The sequence below is a fragment of the Athene noctua genome, chromosome 27 (assembly GCF_965140245.1).
Source record: "Athene noctua chromosome 27, bAthNoc1.hap1.1, whole genome shotgun sequence".
NCBI lineage: Eukaryota > Metazoa > Chordata > Aves > Strigiformes > Strigidae > Athene > Athene noctua.
In genome coordinates this window covers 6,282,935-6,302,575 of record NC_134063.1, presented here as the reverse complement: position 1 = coordinate 6,302,575, position 19,641 = coordinate 6,282,935, and the positions used below count along the sequence as shown (strand labels likewise).

The following is a 19,641-nucleotide window of genomic DNA, read 5'->3' as shown; positions in this document are numbered from 1 at the left end:
GCAGGAAGGCGGCCGGGGCGAAGCGCGGCCCCGCAGCCCCCGGGGATGGGATGGGGGGGGGCGGGCTGGGCCAGCTCCAGAAGCCTTTTGCGTGCCGCTGGCCCCGTGGGACTGCGGCCCCCCACCCTGCCGCTTGCGCCCCGCGGCAGCGAGGGGACCCCCCAACCTCGCCCAGCCGGGGGGGGGAGGGAGGTTTTGCTCCTTAACCGCCAGCTGGAGGAGACCCTAGGATGAAACGGGCAGGGGGTCTTTCTGGGTGTCCCCCCCACCCTCAGCACAGCTCCCCCCACCCTGGGGAACCGATTTTGGCTGTTTTCTCCCCGGGGACCCACGTGCAAGCGCATGGAGGGGAGGGGGGGGTCCATCCCCGGGGAGCCACGCGGGCTGGTTTGAGGCTGCTGGGGTTTGCCCAGTGCCTGCTCCAATTTTGATTCAAACCAGCCTTATTTTGGTTCCATTTCAGTCAATTAGGAACAGATTTAAGCTTAATGCCAATAAACCTCTGAAACCCCACCGGGGTCTGCGTCAGCGGAGCGGCAGCAGCGCGGAGGGACGGGGATGCAGCGGGCAGCCAAAGGGGACCCGTGTCCCTCATCACCCTGTCCCAGGGGCCTGAGCCAAGGGGGAGAGGGTGGCACGACCCGTTTCGATCACTCACCTCACGCCAGCTCGATGGGGACAGGTTTATTTTGGATGACCATGGAAAGGGCACTTGTGGGACACTGGAGGTGTCATAGGGCTGGGGGCACAGCTCATCTTCCAGAGGTGGTTTTGGGGGGGGGCTGCTGCCTGTGGGGCTCCAGCCAGCAGCAAATGCAGTGCCCGTCTCAAGGGGGGGGTCAAAGCAAGGCAGCCCCTTGGCACGGGGGGGTTGTGGTTTGCCTTGGGCAAAGCCCCGGCGCGACCAGCAGAGGAACCAGCCCCGCGCTGGACCCCTCTGCTGAGGGATGCTTCGGATTTAGGGGTTCCCCCTCTTCTCACAAGGGAGATTTCTCCACCCCTTCCAGCCTGCACTCAAGAAAAGGGGTTGGGGGGAAGATGCCCACCTTGCTGGGGTGGTTGAGGTACCCAGGGGGCCACACCAGGAGAGGGTGGGGGCCAGGGGGGGACAAGCAGGGCCCCTGTTCCACCGGCCAGCCCTTCCAGCTGTTCCCACGGGGACACCCATCACTCGACTTCTTCCGAATCGTACTTGAGGTCCTGGAGAATTTCGCTGATTGCCTCAATGGTTTTAATTAGCCTACGAGAGCGGATGGAAACTATAAATAAAGCCCATATGGAGCGTATTATCTGGGCCGCCTCGCCTTCCCCGCGCTGTTTATGAAACACTCAGCCCGGGGAGGCCGAGGGGACCGCGGCCGCGTGCCATCGCCAAACCCTCCCCGGGGCTGCGGCCCAGAGCGCTTTTGAAGGCACCATCTGGGCCCCCACTGGGCTGGAGGGAGGGGAAATGCGGGGAAGGGATTCCTATTCTGGGGGAGACGGCAGTGGGGCCACCACCTACTTGTGCTTGAGCTCCCGCACCTCCTGCTGATGGGCGTCCACATCGGGCTGGTCCTGCGCCCGCTGCCGGGCCAGCTGGAGCTGCGCCGTCTGCGGGGGGGACACGGCGGGAGCTGGGACACCCCAAAAGCCGCCCCAGCTCTGCCCTGGAGCAGTGTGGGCCGCCCCCCTACCGGCTCTGCCTTCAACCCCCAAGCCTGGCACTCACCAGCTGCAGCTTCTCCTGCTCCCGCTCCTGGAGGCGGGCGAGGTGCTGGGCCAGGTCGGGGCGGGCGAGCTCGTCCCGCAGCCGCCCGGCGATGCTCAGCACCTCCCGGGAGATGCCGCTGAAGGCCACCGTGATCTCGTGCACCAGCTGCCGGTAACGGGGGAAGTCATAGTGGGGTGCGCTGCTCAGGTACGCCCGGTGGCCCCTGGGGACAGGTTGGGGGAGAGAAACCACCATCACCAAACCGGGGGGGTGTGCGTGTCACCGGCATGGCAACGCCCGATCCCGGTGCTGAGCTCCCGCTGCAGCACCGGGAGGGTTTTCCTGTGCAGATTTGGCAGTGCTGAGTCCCCACGACCAGGCAGCTTCACCCCTCACGCAGGCTTGGCAGCTGCTTTTTTTAGGGCGGGGGGGGGGTGTTGGGTTTTTTGGTTTGGTTTGTTTTTTTTTTTTTATTTTCCTTTTCGCTCGCAAGCCTGGGAAGTCCATCATCTCCTGTCGGATGCTAAAATGGGATACAGGTGTCCGGTGCGGGGGTCCCTCTGCCAGCTGGAGCTCATCAGCCACCCCGGCGGCCACTGCTCCGCCCCGCCAGCCTCTTCCCATCAGGACGCAAAAAAATCAGGATGGGGGATTCCGTTCCTTGCCGGAGACCCCCCTGCCCGCCCCGGCGGGTCCCGTCCCCATCGGTGCCCGGTACTCACTCCTCGAAGAGCCGGTACGCCTCGGCCCGCTCGCCCTGCAGCGCCAGCAGCCGCCGCAGCAACGCCTTCACGGCCTCGCCCGTCTGCCGGGAGAAGGGGACGGTGGCGGCGGCGTGGCACGATGGTGGCCTGGCACGATGGTGCCACCGGGCCGGTGCCCGCCGCCTCGCGGGGCTGCTCTGCTCCCGTTAACGGGCCCGGGGCCTCGGGCACCCCCGCTTAGCCCCCAAGCGCTGGTTGTGGGGGAACCCGGGCTGAGCCCGGCACCGGGAACCCCCCGGCCACCGGGACTCCCCCCCCCGTCCATGTGCACACAATCAGATGCGCACCGGGACTCCCCACCAGCCACGCATGTACTGACCGGACCGGTACCGGCCCCTCCCGACACGTTACAGACGGGCACCGGGGTCCCCCGTCCACAAACCGGACCGGTATCGTGACCCCCCCCACTCCGCCCCGCACTCACGCACCGGATTTCCCTCCCCGCCCCATGTAAACACAACGCAGACGGGCACCGGCCGCCCCCCCCCAGCCACGCGTTCACCGACCGCCCCGGTGCCGGTACGCGAACCGGACCGGCTCTGTGTCTCCCCCCCCTCACGGGGACCCGTCCCCGCCCCGGTGTCGCCGCTCACCATGGCCCGGCCCCGGTCCCCGTCGGAGCGCGCAGGCCCGGCGGGGCGCGGAGGCGGAGCGCGGCCGCGGAACGCGGTTCCGCCGCCACCTGCAGGTACCGCCGGGTATCGCCACCCCGGTTCCCCCCGCTCCTCCAGCAACCCCCTCCCCTCCCGCGCCCCCTTTTATTAAAACCCACACCCATTTAGGCAAAAAAAAAAAAAAAAAACCAAAAAAACTCAACACAAAACAGGAGCAGCTTGAGCGCTGCGATGCTTTATTAGCAGGGCACAGGCAGGGCCGCCGCTGCCCGCTCTACTTGACCTTCTTCTTGGGGCGCAGGTTGTTGGTGTGCCCACACTTTTTCTTGCGGCAGTTGACGGCGCGGGGGTGCAGGCGGGCGTAGCACCTGGGCAAGGGGGGAAAAGCATCACCCAAAGCCCGTTCCCGCGGGGAAAAGGAGCGGGAACAGGGTCCCCACGCCGCGGTGGGGTTCGGGGGGACGTGTGGGGACGTACTTGCGGCAGATCATTTTGTCGCAGTTGTATTTCTGGGCGAGCTGGCGGAGGGAGGGCTCGATGATGCCCCCCCGCAGGCGCAGCACCAGGTGCAGGGTGGACTCTGAAACAAGAGAAAAGCGTCACGGGGAGCGCAGGAGCTGCTGGAGGGCAGCTAGTATCCTCCACCCGTCCCCAAAAAATAAAATAATAAATAAATAAAGCCCGGGATGCGGCCCACCGCCGCGGTACCTTTCTGGATGTTGTAGTCTGCGAGGGTGCGGCCATCCTCCAGCTGCTTGCCCGCGAAAATCAGGCGCTGCTGGTCGGGGGGGATCCCTGCGAGAGAGAAACCACCGCGGTGGAGAGCGGCAGGGGCGGCCCCACCGCTGCCCGCCCGCCCCCCCGGCCCCAGCCGGTACCTTCCTTGTCCTGGATCTTGGCCTTGACGTTCTCGATCGTGTCGTTGGGTTCCACCTCCAAGGTGATGGTTTTGCCCGTCAACGTCTTCACGAAGATCTGCATCTTGGCACCGATCGCGCCTGCGGAGAGCGGCGGCCGCGTCACCCCCGGCGGGGCCCAGCGAGGAGGCCCCGGTTGGAGAGGGGGGGGGGGGTGTGGGGTGTGTGTGTCCCCTCCCGCCGCCCCCCAGGGCCCCGCCGCCGCCATGCCCGCCCCCAACCGAGCCGCGAGCCCCCCGTCCCCTCCTTCCCGCCCGGGGGGCGCAGCCGCCCCGCGCGCACCCGCCGCCTCGTTGCTGAGAAAAGGGGCGACCGGAACCGGAACCCGCCCGTCGTGACGTCACCGCCGGCGCGCGCTCGCCCCGCCCCTTGCGCCGAGGCGTCGCCAGTGCGCAGGCGCGAGCGGCCCCCGCCCGCCTCGGGGCCGCGGGACACGCCCGGGACAGGCCCCGCGGCCCCGGGACAGGCCCCGCGGCCCCGGGACAGGCCCCGCGGCCCCGGGACAGGCCCCGCGGCCCCGGGACAGGCCCCGCGGCCCCGGGACAGGCCCCGCGGCCCCGCACTCTCCCCTCAGCACCTTGCAGGCCCCGAGGGGCCCAGGCCGCTCCCCGGGACACCGTGAGGAGCCGGTGGGAGAGGGCCTGAGGTGCGATAATAGAGCAGGCGGGAACCAGCGGGGAACGCGGCTCAGGCTCTTCCCGCAGGAGGGAAACACGGCGGCCGCAGGGAGACAGCCAGCACGAGTCCGTCAGCAGCACGGACGGACCCGCAGGAAAGCCGGAGCGTTGATGGGCACCCACGTGAGCCTCAAAGACAACGTTTCTTAAGAAAAAACACCCGTGCCCCAAACCGGCTCTTCTGCACCAAAATCTACGTCAGACGTGGGGTTTTGCCACTCTGCTGATCGCACAAATGAGAAAACAAGAGGCATTTCAAACCCACGTTTTACTTATTTCCCCCGAAGCGAGTCACGGGGTTTACACTACGGTGGCAGTTTAGAGGCAGAAGGGCACCCTTCTTCACTCGGCCATCGCTTCTCTCAAGCCTTTGCTTCCCTCTTCCCGAAAAAAGAAACACACAAATATAAATACAGGATAGAAAGTTCTCCCGGGGTGGGCGGTGGCAGCACAGGACCCACACGCCTAGTCCAGGTCGTTGGTCGTGTCTTCATCTGTGAGAGTCTGTCCGTTCACAGCCGGTAAATCGTACTGGCCTTGGGATAAATCCTCAAAATCCTGACTCATGGTGGGAGAGATGATGTCAGGGCTGGTGTCGCAGGACTCCGTGCTCTGCTCAGAGGTAGCGATGGTGGTTGTCGTGCTTTTCGGGACAGGGTCGAAGTCGTCGTCATCTTCTAGGATGGGAGATTCGTGGATGTCTGGAAGGGAAGATGCAAATGTTAATTTTGCTGCTGCAGCCACACAAGACAAGGCACCGCCGTTGCGACACGAGGTATGAGACGCCCCAGCAGAACATTTTTCGTATTTCTAACTAAGTTTTGTCTGCTTGTAGCGGTAATCAATAAAAAAAAAAAACCACGGTGCCACGTAAATTAGCAGCCATCTGTAGCTTCTTTCAACCGTGTTTAATATAATCAAGAAGCTCTCCAGGCTCTTAGCGCAGCGCCTGGGCGTCTCGTTGGCTTCTCCTGCCTCCCGAGAGCCACCTCGCGCGTTCTTAGGAAAAGGGACTTTTCGCATAGGAAGAAAACTAATGGAAAATCCGCGCGCTGGAAAGAATCACTCACTGCTGAACGCCTCCGGGTACTGCTTCGCCAGCTTCCCTTTCAGCGTCCTGGGGGGGGAGAGAACGAGCTAAGCCCACGGGAAAGCTGACAGATCCAGAGCCAAGCTGGCCGGTCGGGTCCCTCTGCTCACCGGTGTTTACAGACAAATTAAACCCGTCCCAGGGGGTTCCCCGTGGTGAGGGGGCTCCCTCCCCAGCCCCCCCGTCACCCCCTCTCAGCACATCAGGCGTTTCCTCTGCGTTTTGTAACCGAAACGTTTTATCCCTCCTGCTGCCCTGAGGAGCACAGACCATCCTGGGTGGAGCAAAACTGAGGAATCCTAAAGCTCCAGCCTCTGTAGCTCCTCTCCTGCTGCCTCCACACATCGCTCGGCCACATATTTTCCCCTCTCCAACTATTTTTACTTCCAGGATCACCTACTTGTGTCCTGCTTCAACACCCCTGTAGCCCACCTAGACCTCCAGGAACCACCCCGCGTTCTCCACGTCTCCCTCCCCACCGGCAGCGACGTTCCCATCCCCGTTCCCGTTGCCCACCGGATCCTCCGGAAGATGCTGTCCAGATCCTTCTTCATTTCCACCAGCGTCTTGGTGTGGTGGAGGAAACGCTCGTTCATCTGCTGCATGCGGACGCTGGAGAGGTTGTTGAAGTTGAGGAGCATCTCGTTGGTCTTCTCAAATCGATCTAACCTGAGCAGAGGAAGCAGGAGGAGCTCAGCAAAGATCCCGGGAGGTTCCCGGTGCCGGTACTGGGGTCCCCGCAGGTCGGTTCCCCCAGGACTCACATGTTTTTCTGAGCCAGGATGATGGCGTTGACGTCCTCGGCGTTGACCATGCCCAGCACCCGCCCGCAGAAAACCTGCGAGGCCGTGGGCTCCATCGCGGCCTGCGGGACCGCAGGGGCCGGCTCAGCCGGGGGGGCGGGAGCCTCCCGCGCCCCCGGGACCGGTAACGGAGACACCCCCCACCCCACCCCTGGTAATGGGGTCCCCTCCGCCCTGCGGAGCTACCGGAGCTACACCCCTTCCCCTCCGCTGTTCCCGGTCCCGGGGCAGCCCCACACGCACCCGACGCCGGTAACGAGGTCCCCCTGCCCGCCCCCCGTCTCCCGGCCCCGGTAGCGCCCTCCCGGTACCGAGCTCCCTCGAGGGGAAGGGACACAAGCCTAGGCCTCTCCCGGTGACCCCGGGGCTTCCCGCCGGCAGCGCCCGCGCACCTGGGGGAGCCCGTCCCGCCGCTTCACATGACGGGAGCGACACCGGGGGCGGCACCAGCAACCGCACCTCGCTTCCGGGTACGGGGTCACGTTGAGCGCGACCCCGTGGCGTCAGCACGCCCGAGCGTCACGGCGCCGAGCCGGAAGTAGTGGCAGCTGGTGGAGGGAGGGGACCGGGGCAGCGCCCCCGGGTACCACGGGGCCACCCCAGGGCCGGTACACAGACCCCCCGCGCCATGGCCCCGCGGCGGCCCCTTTAAGGCGGCGAACGAGCCCCGTCGGGCGCTTCGCTGACGAGCGTTCTCACCACCCAATAGCGTCAGGGCGGTGGGCGGTACCGGACCAATAGGAGCGTCGGGGGGCGGGGCCGGCGGCCGCTGGTTCGCGGGCCAGGTGGGAGCGGCGGGGGGCGCGCGGCGGCCGTTGCTAAGGGGAGTCCCGGCGCGTGACGGGGGCGGTGACGTGCGGCCCCGCGGGCGGGGGGAAGGCACGTGGCGGCGGGGGGGCGCGCGCGGGGCGGCCCATCCCGGTACCGGCACCGGGTCGGGGCCTCGTCTCCACACACCCCCTGTCCCGCGTGGGCCCGATCCCTCCCCGGGGCCGGCGGGGTCTCCGCTGCCCGAGCGGCGCATCCCCCGCCCCGAGGGCCCCGGGCCTGGCTCCCGGCGCTGTCTGGGCCGCCGGTCGCGTCCCCGTCCCGCCCCCGGTAAGCGCAGGCCCGACCCTCGTTTCTGTCTCCCCGCTCCAGGTCGCTCCGCCGCGATGGCCTCCAGCGGGGAGGAACCGAGGAGCAGCTCCCCGGGCCGGGCAGGCACCGGCACCGAACTGTCGCCTCCGGCTGACGCTGCTCAGCCGGACACGGCGGAGGATTTCGAGGTCTTGGAAGAGGAGGAGGAGGAGGAGGAGGAGGAAGAAGAGGACCTGAGCGAGCTGCCGCCGCTGGAGGATGTGGGCAGGCCGCCGGCCCCGCCGCGGGAGGACACCCAGGCCCCCGAGCAGGGCGGGGGGGAAGCGGCTGAGGACCCCCAGGAGTGGCTTGATGTTTTGGGTGAGAGCCCGGGCAGGAGGGCGCTGGGCCTGGGGGTCTCACGGGCTTCCCCGTGGCTTGGCCGGCACACCCCGCGCCGTGAAGGCCGGCCAGGAGTTGGAGCAGGGCGACGGGAGCCAAGCTTTTCCCTCCCTGCCCCGGGCTGACGTGCCTCTGGCTTCTCCTGGCCCAGGGAGTGGCTTGCTCAAGAAGAAGACGCTGGTGCCGGGCCAGGGGGTGGACACGCGTCCCCACAAGGGTCAGGACGTGACCATCCGCCTGAAGGCCACGCTGGAGGATGGCAGCGTGGTGGAGGAGAACCCTGCCCTCACCTTCACGCTGGGGGACTGCGACGTCTTGCAGGTCAGGGCTGGGGGAAAGCTTGCCCGGCTTTATGGCTGCCTTATTTTTGCCCTGCGGAGCAAGACCTTGCCTTGGGGGGCGTGGGGAGGGTTTGGGGACAGTGATGTCCCCGTTTGCGGGTTGGAAGCGACCCCTCTGCCCTCGCTCATGCTCCCTCCCTGCGGTGTTGTTCCCTGTAGGCTCTGGACCTGTGTGTGCAGCTCCTGGAAATGGGGGAGACAGCTTTGATCGTGTCAGATGCGAAGTACTGCTATGGCGCTCAGGGCAGGTGAGCGGGGAGGCCTCGGGATGGCCCCAAACAGGCTGTGAAAGCTGTCCGTGCTCTCCCGGTGACAGCCCAGCCAGCAAGCCACAGCTTCCACAGACAGGGAGACCCAGCTCGCTCGCTATGTGCAGGGAACAGCAATGTGTCCTGTCTCGGGGGGAATGATCTACATCGTGCCCTGTCCTAGGGAGCTTCCGTGGCTCTGATTTCTGGTGCTGAATCTACATGGCCCAGTGGCTGGTGGGAGTGGCAGAGGTGGCAGCGGTGCCACAGCTTTGTGCCCTTCTCTGTGCAGGAGCCCCGACGTCCCACCCAACGCAGCCCTCACGCTGGAGGTGGAGCTGCTGGCGGCTCAGGACGCGCCGGACTTGGAGCTGCTCAGCGGGAAGGAGAAGATAGAGCTGGCCAACCGCAAGCGGGAGCGTGGCAACTTCTTCTACCAGCAGGCAGATTACGTGCTGGCCATCAATTCCTATGACATTGCCCTCAAGATCATCGGCTCCAGCTCAAAAGGTACCTGCTGCCACCCCGGGTGAGGGCTGCCGGGGCTCCCTTCCTGCTATAACTTGGGTTTGGGGTCTTTGCAGTTGACTTCAGTCCGGATGAGGAGACTGAGCTGCTGGACGTGAAGGTGAAATGTCTCAATAACCTGGCAGCCTCTCAGCTTAAATTGGACCATTACGAGGCGGCCCTGAAGTCCTGTAACCTCGTCCTGGAGCACCAGCCAGGGAACATCAAGGCTCTCTTCCGAAAGGGCAAGGTGAGGCTGGGCGTGTGGCAGGTGCTGCCATCCCTTCTCCGCGGCGTGACGGAAGGCAGGACCAAGGGACAGACCTCAGGAGAGGTCCTGCTCAAACTGTATCTTGCCCTCCAGGTCCTGGCTCAGCAGGGCGAATACAGAGAGGCCATCCCCATCTTAAAGGCAGCGTTGAAGCTGGAGCCTTCAAACAAGGTAGGCTGCTGTGCGTGCCACCGGCCATCCTGCCGGTCTGAGTGCAGGACGCTCTCCTCTTCCCATGCCCCTGCACACCTCCGTGTCCCCTGCGGAAGGATGAAGCCACCTGTAGCTGTTCCCAGCTTCCTCCGTGAAGGGAGGCTGGAAACAGCCCCCAGGGCCTGGGCAGCTGTGGGGTGATGCACCCTGTGGTGCAACGCCCGAGCCTGGCTGGGCTGGCAGGTCCCTTATCTCCACATTGCGAGACTCTCTCTTTGCCCTTTGGTCCTGGTGGTGACGGGACTCCCTGCCAGCCTATCCCTGTGTGTACAGTCCTGGCCACTCCACCTTCCCCGGGTGGCTCCAGCGGCTCGTGCCGTGGCTACAGGAAGTGGAGCAGAGCCGAGTCCCTGGCGACTCGCTCAGCAGCTCGGAGCGTGATTCACTGGGCGGCAGGAGCAGCCCAGACCTCGGTCCAGCGCCCTGGCCAGGGCGAGCTCTGGGTCAGGAATTTCCTGTCAGTTAATGATCAGCTGCAGGAGCAGAGCCTCAAGAAAAATTAAAAACTAGTATGAGGAAATGGCCGCAGCAGGAGCGAGCTGGGGTTGAGGCGGGGGGTTTGGTCCTCGGCTGGGTCTGTTGTTTTATTTGCTTCTTTTCTGGAAGCTTCACCGGACCATTGTGATCTGGTGCCTGAAGGTCCCGGGTAGGATGGGCCACTGTGAAAGCGGGTGCTCGGTGGTCCCGCAGCACCCACAGAGTTCGTGGTCTGAGATCACCCCCAGGGAAGGGTGAGCAGGGTCTCAAACCCTTTGCTTCCTGGCGAGGTTCAGGTGGGCAGCCGTGGTGAGCGAGAGCACAAGCGACCTTCCCCCTGTGCATCTCCCCCACGTCACTGTTGGCAGGGCTGCTGCTCACCAGCCCATTCACACGAAGCTTTTAATTGGAGAGGGGTGAAAAATCAAAATGCCCGGCAGTGACGTTACCAGTGAAACCACAAGTACAGCAAATTACTGGCCTCTCCGGCTGGCGGCCGGGACTCCCGGGGAAGTGGCCGTGCCGCTCCAGACGGCAGCGTTAAACACGCATCGGTGAGTCACGGGCTACAGCTGCCGGTGGTGAAAACAGACTCGAGAAATGCTCGGCTCCAGCTGCCTCAGATGAGGAAACCTGCTTCTCTGGGGCTGTCGGCACCTTTCAGCTGTTACAGAGCGTGAGCTGCTGGGCTCCCTTCTCCTGACCCCTTGGAAACGCACCTTCGGGGAGTGGGGGGGATGCCAATGTTTGTCCTACACCGATGTGCCAGCCCTCGGGGGTGCCCACCCCCCAGACATCCCGAGTGTCATGTTCAAGGGAGCGGTGCTGAGTGTGCTGTGGTCTGGTGAAGCCCTGGCTGGTCTCTGGGCGAGGTGGCGTGGGTCTCTGGTGCTAGTGTGGGTCACTGGAGCTCGTGTGGGTCTCTGGTGCTGGTGTGGGTCACCAGTGCAGGTTGCTGGTGCTGGCATGGGTCACCGAAGCCACTGTGGGTCTCTGGTGCTACTGTGGGTCACCAGAGCTGGCATGCATCAACAGTGTGGGTCACTGGTGCTGGCATGGGTCTCCGGTGACAGTGTGGATCACCGGAACTGGCATGGGTTGCCAGCGGGGCTCACCAGTGCCGATGTGGGTCACCAGTGTGGGTCACCAGAGCCTACGTGGGTCTCTGGTGCCAGCATGGGTCACCAGTGTGGGTCACCAGACCTGGCATGTGTCACTGGAGCTGGTGTGGGTTATCAGCGTGGGTCACCAGAGCTGGTGTGGGTTGCCAGAGCCAGTGTGGATCACTGGTACTGGTGTGGGTCGCTGGTGCCAGCATGGGACACCAGAGCTAGTGTGGGTCACCAGTGCCAGTGTTTCAGGGAGCTGTCGGAGCCACCCGGAGCATGGCGTCCCCAGCAGAGGGCACAGCATGGCCACCGCACTGGGCGGCTGCGCCACCGTGGCCACCGCGCAGTCCTCCCTGCCACCACCAGCTCAGGGAATGGCTGGCGGTGCCGTGCTGGGCTCCACCGTGCCTTGTGCTGCTTTCTTGGGAGCCCGCGAGCTCCGTGCGGGATGCAGAGCTTTCTCCTGCGGCGGTCGCTCAGCCCCAGCCGTCGCTGCCGCTTGGCACAGCCGGGCAGGTACCGACATGCTGCTGGGTCTCGCTGCAATCCTGCTCTAGACTGGGCTGAGTTTAAGCCCGCTTTCCCAGGCTGCTTCCAGACAGAAAAGTGGGAGAGCTCGGGCACGTCTGTCCCCAAGGCAGACACTTTTCCTTCTTGGTTAAAGGATAAAATCCTTTTCCCAATGTTTGGCATCAGCCCTGGGCTCTGCTCCCTGCTGCCAGGCTGGGAACAGTGTGGGTGGCCAAAAAGGACAGGGGGGGCACCCAGACCTGTGGGGCACCCAGCCTGGGTGTCCGATGCCAGCCTGGTGCCAGCCCCTCAGTGCAGGGGAGGAGTGGACGGGTGGGGGCATCATCCCCCACCCAGCTGCTTCTGAGCTGTTCCACGAAGCTCTTGCAGGGCCCTGGGGTGATCAGATGTGGCGTCGGTGGCACTGCGGTGGCTGTCCCCTCCCCTGCACCGCAGGGATGGTGCAGGGCTGATAACCACAGCGCCGCTCTCTCCTCCCCAGACCATCCACGCTGAGCTCTCCAAGCTGGTGAAGAAGCACGCGGACCAGAAGAACGTGGAGACGGAGATGTACAGGAAGATGCTCGGGAATCCCAGCGCCGCCGGCGCGCCGGGGAAATGCAAAGACAAACTGCCCTGGGTAAGGGCTGGGGCTGACCTTTTGTGGGGGGTGGCAGAGCGGGTGAGGGTCACCCTAAGGGGTGGGAAGCGCTGGGCTGGGCACAGGGGGGGTGTTAGTGTCCCTCAGGTCCCTGGGGGTCGACACAATTGTGCCCCTGAGCAGGGGGGGATGCTGACGTGACCCACGGGTGGGAGCTGGGGGCTCACGCTCCAGCAGTTTTGCCAGGAAAACACCAAGAGCTGCGGCTGCGCTCCTGGCTCTGTCCGCTGGATCCCGGCGATGCCAGCTGGAGGGTCTGGACTTTGCTCCCAGCTGCTGCACTCGGGAGCCCGCTGGCTGCGCCGGTGGAAAGCACGGTCAGCTGGGCTGCCGGCGGCACACGCTGTCCCTGCGGACGTGCCGGCCAGAGCCGACGCAGCACTTGCCTTTTTGGGCTGCGTTATCTCGGCTGAGTGTTGGGAGCTCGGTGCTGCCCCGTGGCCCCGTGCCAGCGCAGGCAGGGCCGCACAGCTCGTGGCACACCCCGTGCATCCCATCACCTCGCTGCTCTCTCCTCCTCAGTCCATCCCGTGGAAGTGGCTCTTCGGGGCAACAGCCATCGCGCTCGGCGGCGTGGCCTTGTCCGTGGTCATCGCGGCAAGGAACTAAGGATGGTGACGGGGCGGCCCCGTGGCACAGGACCTGCGCCGGGATGTGCCTCTCTCCTGCCAAGGGGCTTCCCTGGGGCTCGCCGACCCCTCCCCACGGACTCGCAGTTGCAGAAACACAGATGCTTTCTCCGCTGGAGGTGCCGGATCCCCCTCCCGCCGTCCCCCCATATCCCTCCCGGCGCAGATGTGGTTGCGGCTGCAGGGATGGAGCCGCAGGCAGAGCAGAGACCCCCCGAGCACCCTCCCAGCAATCAGGGGCTCAGCCCCCAGCCCCGAGCGTGTTGGGGGGGGAAGCAGGAGCTCCTGCACACCGGTATGCCGTCGCTGTCCCCAGCCTGGTGACCCCCAGCAGGCATCGTGGTCCTGCCAACACGGTGGGATGGGCAGGGGGAGGCCCCTGGAAGGAAGGAAGCTGCGTGGGTAGGAATGGGCATGGCGGTTTCTACGGCTGGACCCGGCTCTGGGAAGGGAAGCAGTGCAGATGTACCACGGGGTACATCCAGCGAGATTCTCCCGTGTCCTGGGGGGGCTGCCGGCGGCTCAGCCCTCCCGCAGGCACCCGCTCCCCTCCTCGGCGCTTCCTGGGAGCGTGCAATGTCCAAAGAAAGCCAAAGAAACCCGCGGTGGGAGGGTTGTGCTGGAGACCTCCTCTCCAGGCTGTCTCTTGTAGGTCCAAGCTCTTGGGGTCCCCCTTTGCCCTGCAGCTCTCTCCAACCCGGGGCCATCCGTTGCCCCAGTCCCAGCTCTGATCATGGCAGGGGGGGTTGTAGCAGTGTCCTCCCGCCCCAAACCGACTGTGAACTTCCCAAATAAAGGACAATTCCTTCACGCCCTGAGCCTCTTCATTGCCGGCGAGAGCCGGGGCGAGCCAGGGATGCTCCTCTCAACTCTGTGCCCCCCCCTCTCATGCACCACATCCATGGTTGCAGCAGAGGCCGGGGGCGGCTGTTTAATTTGGGGGGCAAAGAGGGGATATTTACAGACACCCCCCCCAGCTCTGCCGCAGCCGAGGCAGGAGGGAGCAACCTCCGAGGCAAGGGATGCTCGGCTGGGGGAGGCCCGGGGAGCCCGGAACCGCGCCGTGGTGCGCCCCCGGGCCCTGCCGGGGCTCAGAAGGGAACCTGAGGCCTCCGGGCCCTACCCGGGGGGGACGCCCGGGTCCCCCAGGCCGTGCCCGCGGGGTTATGGCCGGGGGATGCCGCCCCCTCCCCCGGGCTCCTCCAGCGCTGGAGGGCTGCACCAAACCACCCTCCCCAGCATGCCCCGCGGCTCTCGTTTGCATATCCCCGCCTCCTTTTCCTCAGTCACCCAATTCAGCAAGACGGCCGGCGAGGCCTAGCCAATGGGAGCGCGCGTTGCCCATCGCCTCGCCCCAGCAACAGGCTCCCCGCGGTGGGCGTGGCCGGCGGAGAGGCGGTCGGGCGTCTCATGAATAATACATAAGGGGGCGTGGCGGCGGGCGGGAGGCCCCGGCGGCCCAGGCGCGGAGGGGGAGACGGTCCCAAGATGGCGGCGCTGCAGCCGGAGCGCGGGTACGGGCTGTCCTGCGGCCGCCTCGGCCGCGGCACCCGCGTCTCCGTCTTCCACGTCAAGCTCACGGAGAGCGCCCTGCGCGCCTTCGAGAGCTACCAGGCCTGTAAGGTAGGGGCGGCGGGCGAAGGGCGGTGGGCACGGCCCCGCGGCGGGCGAACGGTCGCCACGAGGCCCTGGCCGGAGCCCCGCGGGCGGCACCGGTGGGGTTGGCACCGGCGTCGCTGTTGGGTGAGGGGACGGCGGGGGGGGGGGGGATCTTCGTGTGGGGACTCGGCCCTGCCGCTGTGGGGTGTGTGGTGGGGGGCGGACCCGGGCGGATGACCAGGGGAATTGGGGAGGGGGGGGGCTCGGCGTGAGGCCCTTCCCGGTGAGAGACTGAGGAGATGCGGGGCCCACCGCTCCCCCCCCCATCGCCGTGAGTCACCGTGGAAGCGGGGGGGGGGGGGGCTCGCTGTGTCCCCCTGGTAACGCCCCGGGGACGCTCCGGTGTCTCGTCCCCCGCCCTGTTGGTGCTTGAGGGGCCCTTGTGGGCCCCCACGGTGGGTGGCCGGGGAGGGGTCATAATCCTCCGGTAAGTACCTGAGGGGAATCGGGAGGTGTCGGTGTATCCCCCCCGGTAACTGTTGGGGGGACCCTAATGTGGTACCCCCCTCCCTCAATGGGGGACGCGACAGCCACCTCCCGGTAAATGCCGGGGGGGGCTCTCGGTGTCTCTCCCGGTAGGTGACTGGAAGCCGCCGTCGGTCCCCGGTAAGTGGCTGGGGGAGGTGAGGGGCGTCGGTGCCCCCCCCTTCTCCCTCCCAGCCCGGTGAGCATGGGAGAGGGTGCGGCCCCCCCCACCTCGTGAATGTGACGTGAGTTTCCATGGCCGGGGGGGGCCGGTCTCACCCCGGGGACGTGTCAAGGGAGGGGGGGAGTGTCCAACCCCGGTGTTGGCATCCCGGATTTTGGGGGGGTTGGGGGTGTCCCCTTCCTCTCCACAACCCTCCCCAGGGTGCCCGGTTGTGTGTGTGTGTCCCCAGCCCGGTGCTCTGCTCTCCGGGGGTGGGGGGGTGGGGGGGGTGGCTTCAAGCTGGGGCTGTATTTTGAAATTTCCAGATTGTCTTTTCCGAGATATTTCCTTGAAATGCATCCAGAGAGCTTATTAGTCATGTAAATAAAGAATAATGGCAATACTTGGCATCTGTCGTGGGGATGGACTGGCGAGGGATTAAAAGCTGCTCCTTTTTATCGTAATTTTTTTTTTTTTTTCTTTCTGCCTGTGATCCTGCGAAGAGCGTATCTGTCTCCTCACCTTGCCAGGGAGCTGGGGGAAGCTGGGAACCTAACCCGTTTGTCATTAGGAGCGTCCTGCCTGCCAGCTTCTGTAGGATAAACCATATGTTGTCACAACACTATTTTTAATTTAGGGTGTTGGTTACATCACATCACTGAATTGGGCAATTTCTGTATGAGGACGAAGGTAATTACTGTACCAGGGTTTATCAACTTGCATTTTAATGAGTGTTTATCAGCATTATGAGAAGTCAGTAGCAATAAGTGCCTTGGATACCTTGAGTTATTAGCTTTTTTCCTCTAAAAAATAAAGAAAACCCACAAAGAAATGCTTTCCTATATATTAGGAAAGCTTTTTCTTTTGGGGGAGGGAGAGTAGGAAGACTACAGGCAGCTGCGTTAAATATTTTGGGAAGCTATTCTGAGTCTGTGTCACACATGAATAGTGGTGTTTATTTTCTAGATGAAGTCTGGTCTCTAGATTGTTTGGTGGCCAATGGCCACTAATGAACTTTGCTTCCTTCTCCGCCACCCAAAAGAGAAATAGTCAAAGGCTACTGGTGATTAAATGGGCAGGAAAGGATAAGGGCAGAAGAGCTCACTTGTTTGGATAGTGAATAACGCAACAATTAGTGGGCTATTAAACACATATGCTCATTCTGCATTTGTTCTATAAACAGTTTCTCCAGCTTGTTGAACGTCTCTGCTTCCTCTGAAACGCTGGGCTATGGCCATGCCAAGAAACGACTTTATAACACACCTTCGGAGCGTGTGTTTGTCCAGGCTAGGCTCTGATTTAATTTTGGTCTGCAGTAGGTAAATGGAAAAAATTTGCTCAGGCTTCTTCTGCTCGGTTTGGTTTTAAATGTGGTATAACTGACGACAGTGTTGTGTAATATGTATAATGGCCTGGAATCCAATACTGCTGTTTGTGTTACCTGAAGTCCAACATGTGTGCAGTCTGACCTGTTTTAGGCACCGGGGTAGCACGTCGGTGCAATTTCTGCGACAAGTCTCTGTCTCTTTGCCAGGGTAATGTCTTCAGTTGCTTGCTTGAGTTTGTTCTTGGTCTAATAATAATGTATTGGGATTACATAATCCAAAAATGATCACCCAGCCGGGCAAGCTGCCATTTGTTTTTAGTGTCCCTTGTGCCAGAGCAGTTGCGTTCTTGGTGTGGAGCTGCACCATGTGTGGATCAAGCAGCGGGACTATGGAGAAACAGATATTTGTCTTCTTGAGTGTCTCCCGCTTGGGTCTCTGCTAAATTGTCTGTGTCCTGGTGAAGAAAATGGTTGTGGGTGTGCATATTGATGCCCAACTCTGTGTTTCAGCAAGCTGTTTCTCCATCAGACTCTGAGAACGTGGGGCTGCTGCTGAAGAGGTCCAGATCACAGGGCTGCCAGCTCCTTGCAGGCTATAAAAGTTTATTTCTTTCTTCAGTGGCAGAGGGGTACGCTCACCTGAAAGAAATAAGTCTTAAAAAACTCCACCAGCTTCAGAGGGGAGACTTTAAGACGTTGCCCATCTTCTCCTTGTGAAACTCGCTGCCCCTGAAACTGCTTCCACGCAGTTGTGAAACCCTTGAGTGCTGACTGCTGAGCTCCGCAGCTGAGGGCTGAGCGGTGGAAAATGTGTCCCAAGTCAATTTGTCCACTGATGAAATGGAGCCGGTCTGGTGTGTTAGCCTAAACCAACTCTTGGTTCTCCAAGGAGTGTAATTCTGTATTAGCTTGCAGTTTTCTGCGTTCCCTTTGGGTGTGTGTACAGGCTCTGTTTAGGCCTTCTCACCTCCCCTCCAAAAAAAAAGACAGGGCATGACTTGTCACCATCTCTTCTGGTCTGCCTCCAGCTCCCCTGCTGCCCATGTCAAGGCACAAGAGAACTCTTCATGCCTCTGCTTTGTTTTTCGTTCTTTATCCCGGACCTCATCCTCCGCGCTAGATGACAAGATGTTGTATCTCTCCTTGCTTCATCCACCTAGATACGTCTCTGTCCGTGGCATTCATCCTTTGCTTTTCGCACCCGTTTTTTTAGCAACATCATGGGGGTTTCTGGGTAAGTCAGAAATCTTAACACATGATTTAAAATGGCAGACCCGAATGTCACTTGGCAGTAGGTGCCTCTCCTCATGCTGTTGTGATGTAGGTGCTGACCACATGTAAGCACTGGTAGGGCTGTTCCTGGAACCCTTACCTGGGAATTTCCCAACTTTCACAGATTTATTTAAAAGCTCTTCGTGGCTTGAGGAGCGATACTAGTGAGCTTGTGTGGTGGATCGTCTTTTGGTAACGAGCGATGTGGCTGCAGTTGCACACCTTTATTATTTGTAGTTTGTGTTGGCTTAACGTAGCTGATGGAGGCCGGGCTTAACTCAGCTGCCAGCCCTAGGTCTGGCTTGTGTGGTAGCCTCGTGATTTTAGGAGGTTGTAAAGAAGGTCGTAGCATCCCTGCTTCGGACAGTGCGTGACGCAGCAGCCGACCAGTGCCTCCTGCTCCCCTTGTACTTCTCTGTCCCTGCTACACGGAGTATTTTGAACTGAAGCCACCGGTTGATTCACTGGTGAACTTTGGCAGGTGCACAAATATTTATTGGGGGCTAAGCTGAGATAACCAAAGCACATTGCCCCTGTGCTCTACTAGCTGAACTGAATTTTGGAGCTGTGGTCTGGCAGACGTGGCTTCCCAAGTCATCTTCCCTGTGCTTTCTGTGCTCTTCTTAAACCGACTGTGACAGAAGTTATTTCTCAAAGGTTGGGGTTAAATCGGCCCCTTGTAGTCACCGCTTATTGAAAGAACTTATTCAGACTTTGATTTTAGAGCGAGTTGTTATAGATGCCTTCATCTTGCTGCGTTTAAAGCACGAAATACAAAATGAAGGCTCCTGCTGTCATTACAGGGTCTTTAGGGTAATGCGTATTCATGCTGACTTGGGAATTGAAAGCTGCTTGCAGGTGTCAGGAGGAGGAGAACAATCCGGCTTTCGAATCAAAATTCATTGAATTATCTTAAAGCTTTTTGCATCATTCCTCCTTTCCTGTAACCTGTTTTTTCCTGTCCTATTAATTCACTGATGCTGGAGTCCGTCAAAATTGAAGCTATTACGACATCGGGAACATGAGTCGGTGACATGACTAAATGAATCAGAGGAGGCTGGCTGAAGAGGAAGCTCATTGTACACGTACATCTTCCTCGCAATCAGCAAAAATGGGACAGGATATGCAGAACATACTGAACTGCTAAACTCCTGCTAAATGTTCTTAATGTTGACCTGAATGTGGCACCTCCCATTTGAAGGAAGGGGACAAAGAGACATGTGCATGAGGAATGTTTTGGCCTGTGGCAGTTTCCTTTCAATTATTTAGGGTAGCTTTTTCTCTCAACCATATACCATTTGGATCTGCTCAAATTATAGATTCATCTCTATAGTTTTCAAATTGCATGGGAAAGAATTGTCTGTAATTTACATCTAAAGTGACGTACAGTTGCTATGGGATTCGGTGGCAAATTATAAACCCATTATGCTTTTTTTTTTATACTGGTGGTAGCAGACTACAGAAGTAGGTCTAATTGGTGATGTGCCAAGGGAAAAATAGAAAGTTTGTGACAGAATCCTTATGACCGACAGCGCTTTTTTTTTTTTTTTTCCCAGACGTGATCTGCTTTTTATCAGCAAATCATACGACACCATTAACAGGAGAAGCTGTATTTGGGTGTTGATAACTTTTGCTCTCTAGCAATGCTGGGGGAAGCAACCTTGAAGATTAACCCTTTAGATTATTTTTATGAGGCTAGGTTATTTTTTTAAGATATGCAAGCGGAGGGTTTTGGCACTCGTATCAATGGCTCTAGCAGCTGGATCCTGG

The 19,641-nt window shown here is 61.4% G+C and overlaps 5 protein-coding genes across 10 annotated transcripts in view; 2 read left to right on the top strand and 3 right to left on the bottom strand.

Annotated features, from left to right (window-relative positions):
* Nucleotides 1–104: 104 nt before the first annotated feature.
* Nucleotides 105–3,110, bottom strand: REX1BD (required for excision 1-B domain containing). Its single transcript, XM_074927734.1, has 6 exons — nucleotides 3,051–3,110; nucleotides 2,416–2,498; nucleotides 1,712–1,916; nucleotides 1,505–1,593; nucleotides 659–1,240; nucleotides 105–225 (listed from the first exon to the last, which is right to left on the bottom strand). The coding sequence occupies exons 1-5, from the start codon at nucleotides 3,051–3,053 to the stop codon at nucleotides 1,168–1,170; spliced, it is 453 nt and encodes a 150-aa protein (XP_074783835.1). The 5' UTR covers nucleotides 3,054–3,110; the 3' UTR covers nucleotides 105–225; nucleotides 659–1,167.
* Nucleotides 3,111–3,269: 159 nt separating this feature from the next.
* Nucleotides 3,270–8,268, bottom strand: UBA52 (ubiquitin A-52 residue ribosomal protein fusion product 1). 2 transcript variants are annotated; one of them, XM_074927737.1, is made up of 5 exons: nucleotides 8,245–8,268; nucleotides 3,950–4,052; nucleotides 3,780–3,866; nucleotides 3,549–3,651; nucleotides 3,270–3,439 (listed from the first exon to the last, which is right to left on the bottom strand). In XM_074927737.1, exons 2-5 carry the CDS (start codon nucleotides 4,050–4,052, stop codon nucleotides 3,346–3,348), a joined length of 387 nt encoding a protein of 128 aa, XP_074783838.1. In that variant the 5' UTR covers nucleotides 8,245–8,268; the 3' UTR covers nucleotides 3,270–3,345. The 2 variants fall into 2 exon arrangements, with proteins under 2 accessions (XP_074783838.1, XP_074783837.1); XM_074927736.1 differs by lacking the exon at nucleotides 8,245–8,268 and adding an exon at nucleotides 4,271–4,352 and having other exon boundaries at nucleotides 3,950–4,069.
* On the bottom strand, nucleotides 4,915–7,120 carry KXD1 (KxDL motif containing 1). Its single transcript, XM_074927733.1, has 5 exons — nucleotides 6,951–7,120; nucleotides 6,520–6,620; nucleotides 6,272–6,424; nucleotides 5,736–5,782; nucleotides 4,915–5,366 (listed from the first exon to the last, which is right to left on the bottom strand). The coding sequence occupies exons 2-5, from the start codon at nucleotides 6,612–6,614 to the stop codon at nucleotides 5,131–5,133; spliced, it is 531 nt and encodes a 176-aa protein (XP_074783834.1). The 5' UTR covers nucleotides 6,615–6,620; nucleotides 6,951–7,120; the 3' UTR covers nucleotides 4,915–5,130.
* On the top strand, nucleotides 6,369–13,789 carry FKBP8 (FKBP prolyl isomerase 8). 3 transcript variants are annotated; one of them, XM_074927730.1, is made up of 9 exons: nucleotides 6,369–6,498; nucleotides 7,699–7,998; nucleotides 8,171–8,340; nucleotides 8,520–8,608; nucleotides 8,901–9,118; nucleotides 9,193–9,365; nucleotides 9,480–9,557; nucleotides 12,198–12,335; nucleotides 12,879–13,789. In XM_074927730.1, exons 2-9 carry the CDS (start codon nucleotides 7,713–7,715, stop codon nucleotides 12,963–12,965), a joined length of 1,239 nt encoding a protein of 412 aa, XP_074783831.1. In that variant the 5' UTR covers nucleotides 6,369–6,498; nucleotides 7,699–7,712; the 3' UTR covers nucleotides 12,966–13,789. The 3 variants fall into 3 exon arrangements, with proteins under 3 accessions (XP_074783831.1, XP_074783830.1, XP_074783829.1); XM_074927729.1 differs by lacking the exon at nucleotides 6,369–6,498 and adding an exon at nucleotides 7,176–7,343; XM_074927728.1 differs by lacking the exon at nucleotides 6,369–6,498 and having other exon boundaries at nucleotides 7,433–7,998.
* Nucleotides 13,790–14,446: 657 nt separating this feature from the next.
* Nucleotides 14,447–19,641, top strand: part of ELL (elongation factor for RNA polymerase II) — a 54,615-nt gene continuing 49,420 nt past the window's right edge. For all 3 annotated transcript variants that reach the window (XR_012635239.1, XM_074927827.1, XM_074927826.1), the window contains exon 1: nucleotides 14,447–14,608. Coding sequence is in view for 2 of the 3 variants with exons in the window: in XM_074927827.1 (XP_074783928.1) it covers nucleotides 14,474–14,608 (135 nt within the window). In the remaining variant the exon portion in view is untranslated. The remainder of the gene's footprint in view (nucleotides 14,609–19,641) is intronic.

Bases quoted from the DNA above. Each gene is read 5' to 3' on its own strand.
- KXD1 (XM_074927733.1), bottom strand. From the start codon at position 6,614: ATGGAGCCCACGGCCTCGCAGGTTTTCTGCGGGCGGGTGCTGGGCATG. The intron at 6,425-6,519 runs GTGAGTCCTGGG...TCCTCTGCTCAG, and splicing joins ATCCTGGCTCAGAAAAACAT to GTTAGATCGATTTGAGAAGA. The intron at 5,367-5,735 runs GTGAGTGATTCT...CTTCCCTTCCAG, and splicing joins GTACCCGGAGGCGTTCAGCA to ACATCCACGAATCTCCCATC.
- FKBP8 (XM_074927730.1), top strand. From the start codon at position 7,713: ATGGCCTCCAGCGGGGAGGAACCGAGGAGCAGCTCCCCGGGCCGGGCA. The intron at 8,341-8,519 runs GTCAGGGCTGGG...TGTTCCCTGTAG, and splicing joins GGGACTGCGACGTCTTGCAG to GCTCTGGACCTGTGTGTGCA. The intron at 8,609-8,900 runs GTGAGCGGGGAG...TTCTCTGTGCAG, and splicing joins TGCTATGGCGCTCAGGGCAG to GAGCCCCGACGTCCCACCCA.
- UBA52 (XM_074927737.1), bottom strand. From the start codon at position 4,052: ATGCAGATCTTCGTGAAGACGTTGACGGGCAAAACCATCACCTTGGAG. The intron at 3,867-3,949 runs GTACCGGCTGGG...TCTCTCTCGCAG, and splicing joins CAAGATCCAGGACAAGGAAG to GGATCCCCCCCGACCAGCAG. The intron at 3,440-3,548 runs GTACGTCCCCAC...CCCCTTGCCCAG, and splicing joins GACAAAATGATCTGCCGCAA to GTGCTACGCCCGCCTGCACC.
- REX1BD (XM_074927734.1), bottom strand. The intron at 1,594-1,711 runs GTGAGTGCCAGG...TCCCCCCCGCAG, and splicing joins AGCAGGAGAAGCTGCAGCTG to ACGGCGCAGCTCCAGCTGGC. The intron at 1,241-1,504 runs GTAGGTGGTGGC...CCGCTCTCGTAG, and splicing joins GTGCGGGAGCTCAAGCACAA to GCTAATTAAAACCATTGAGG.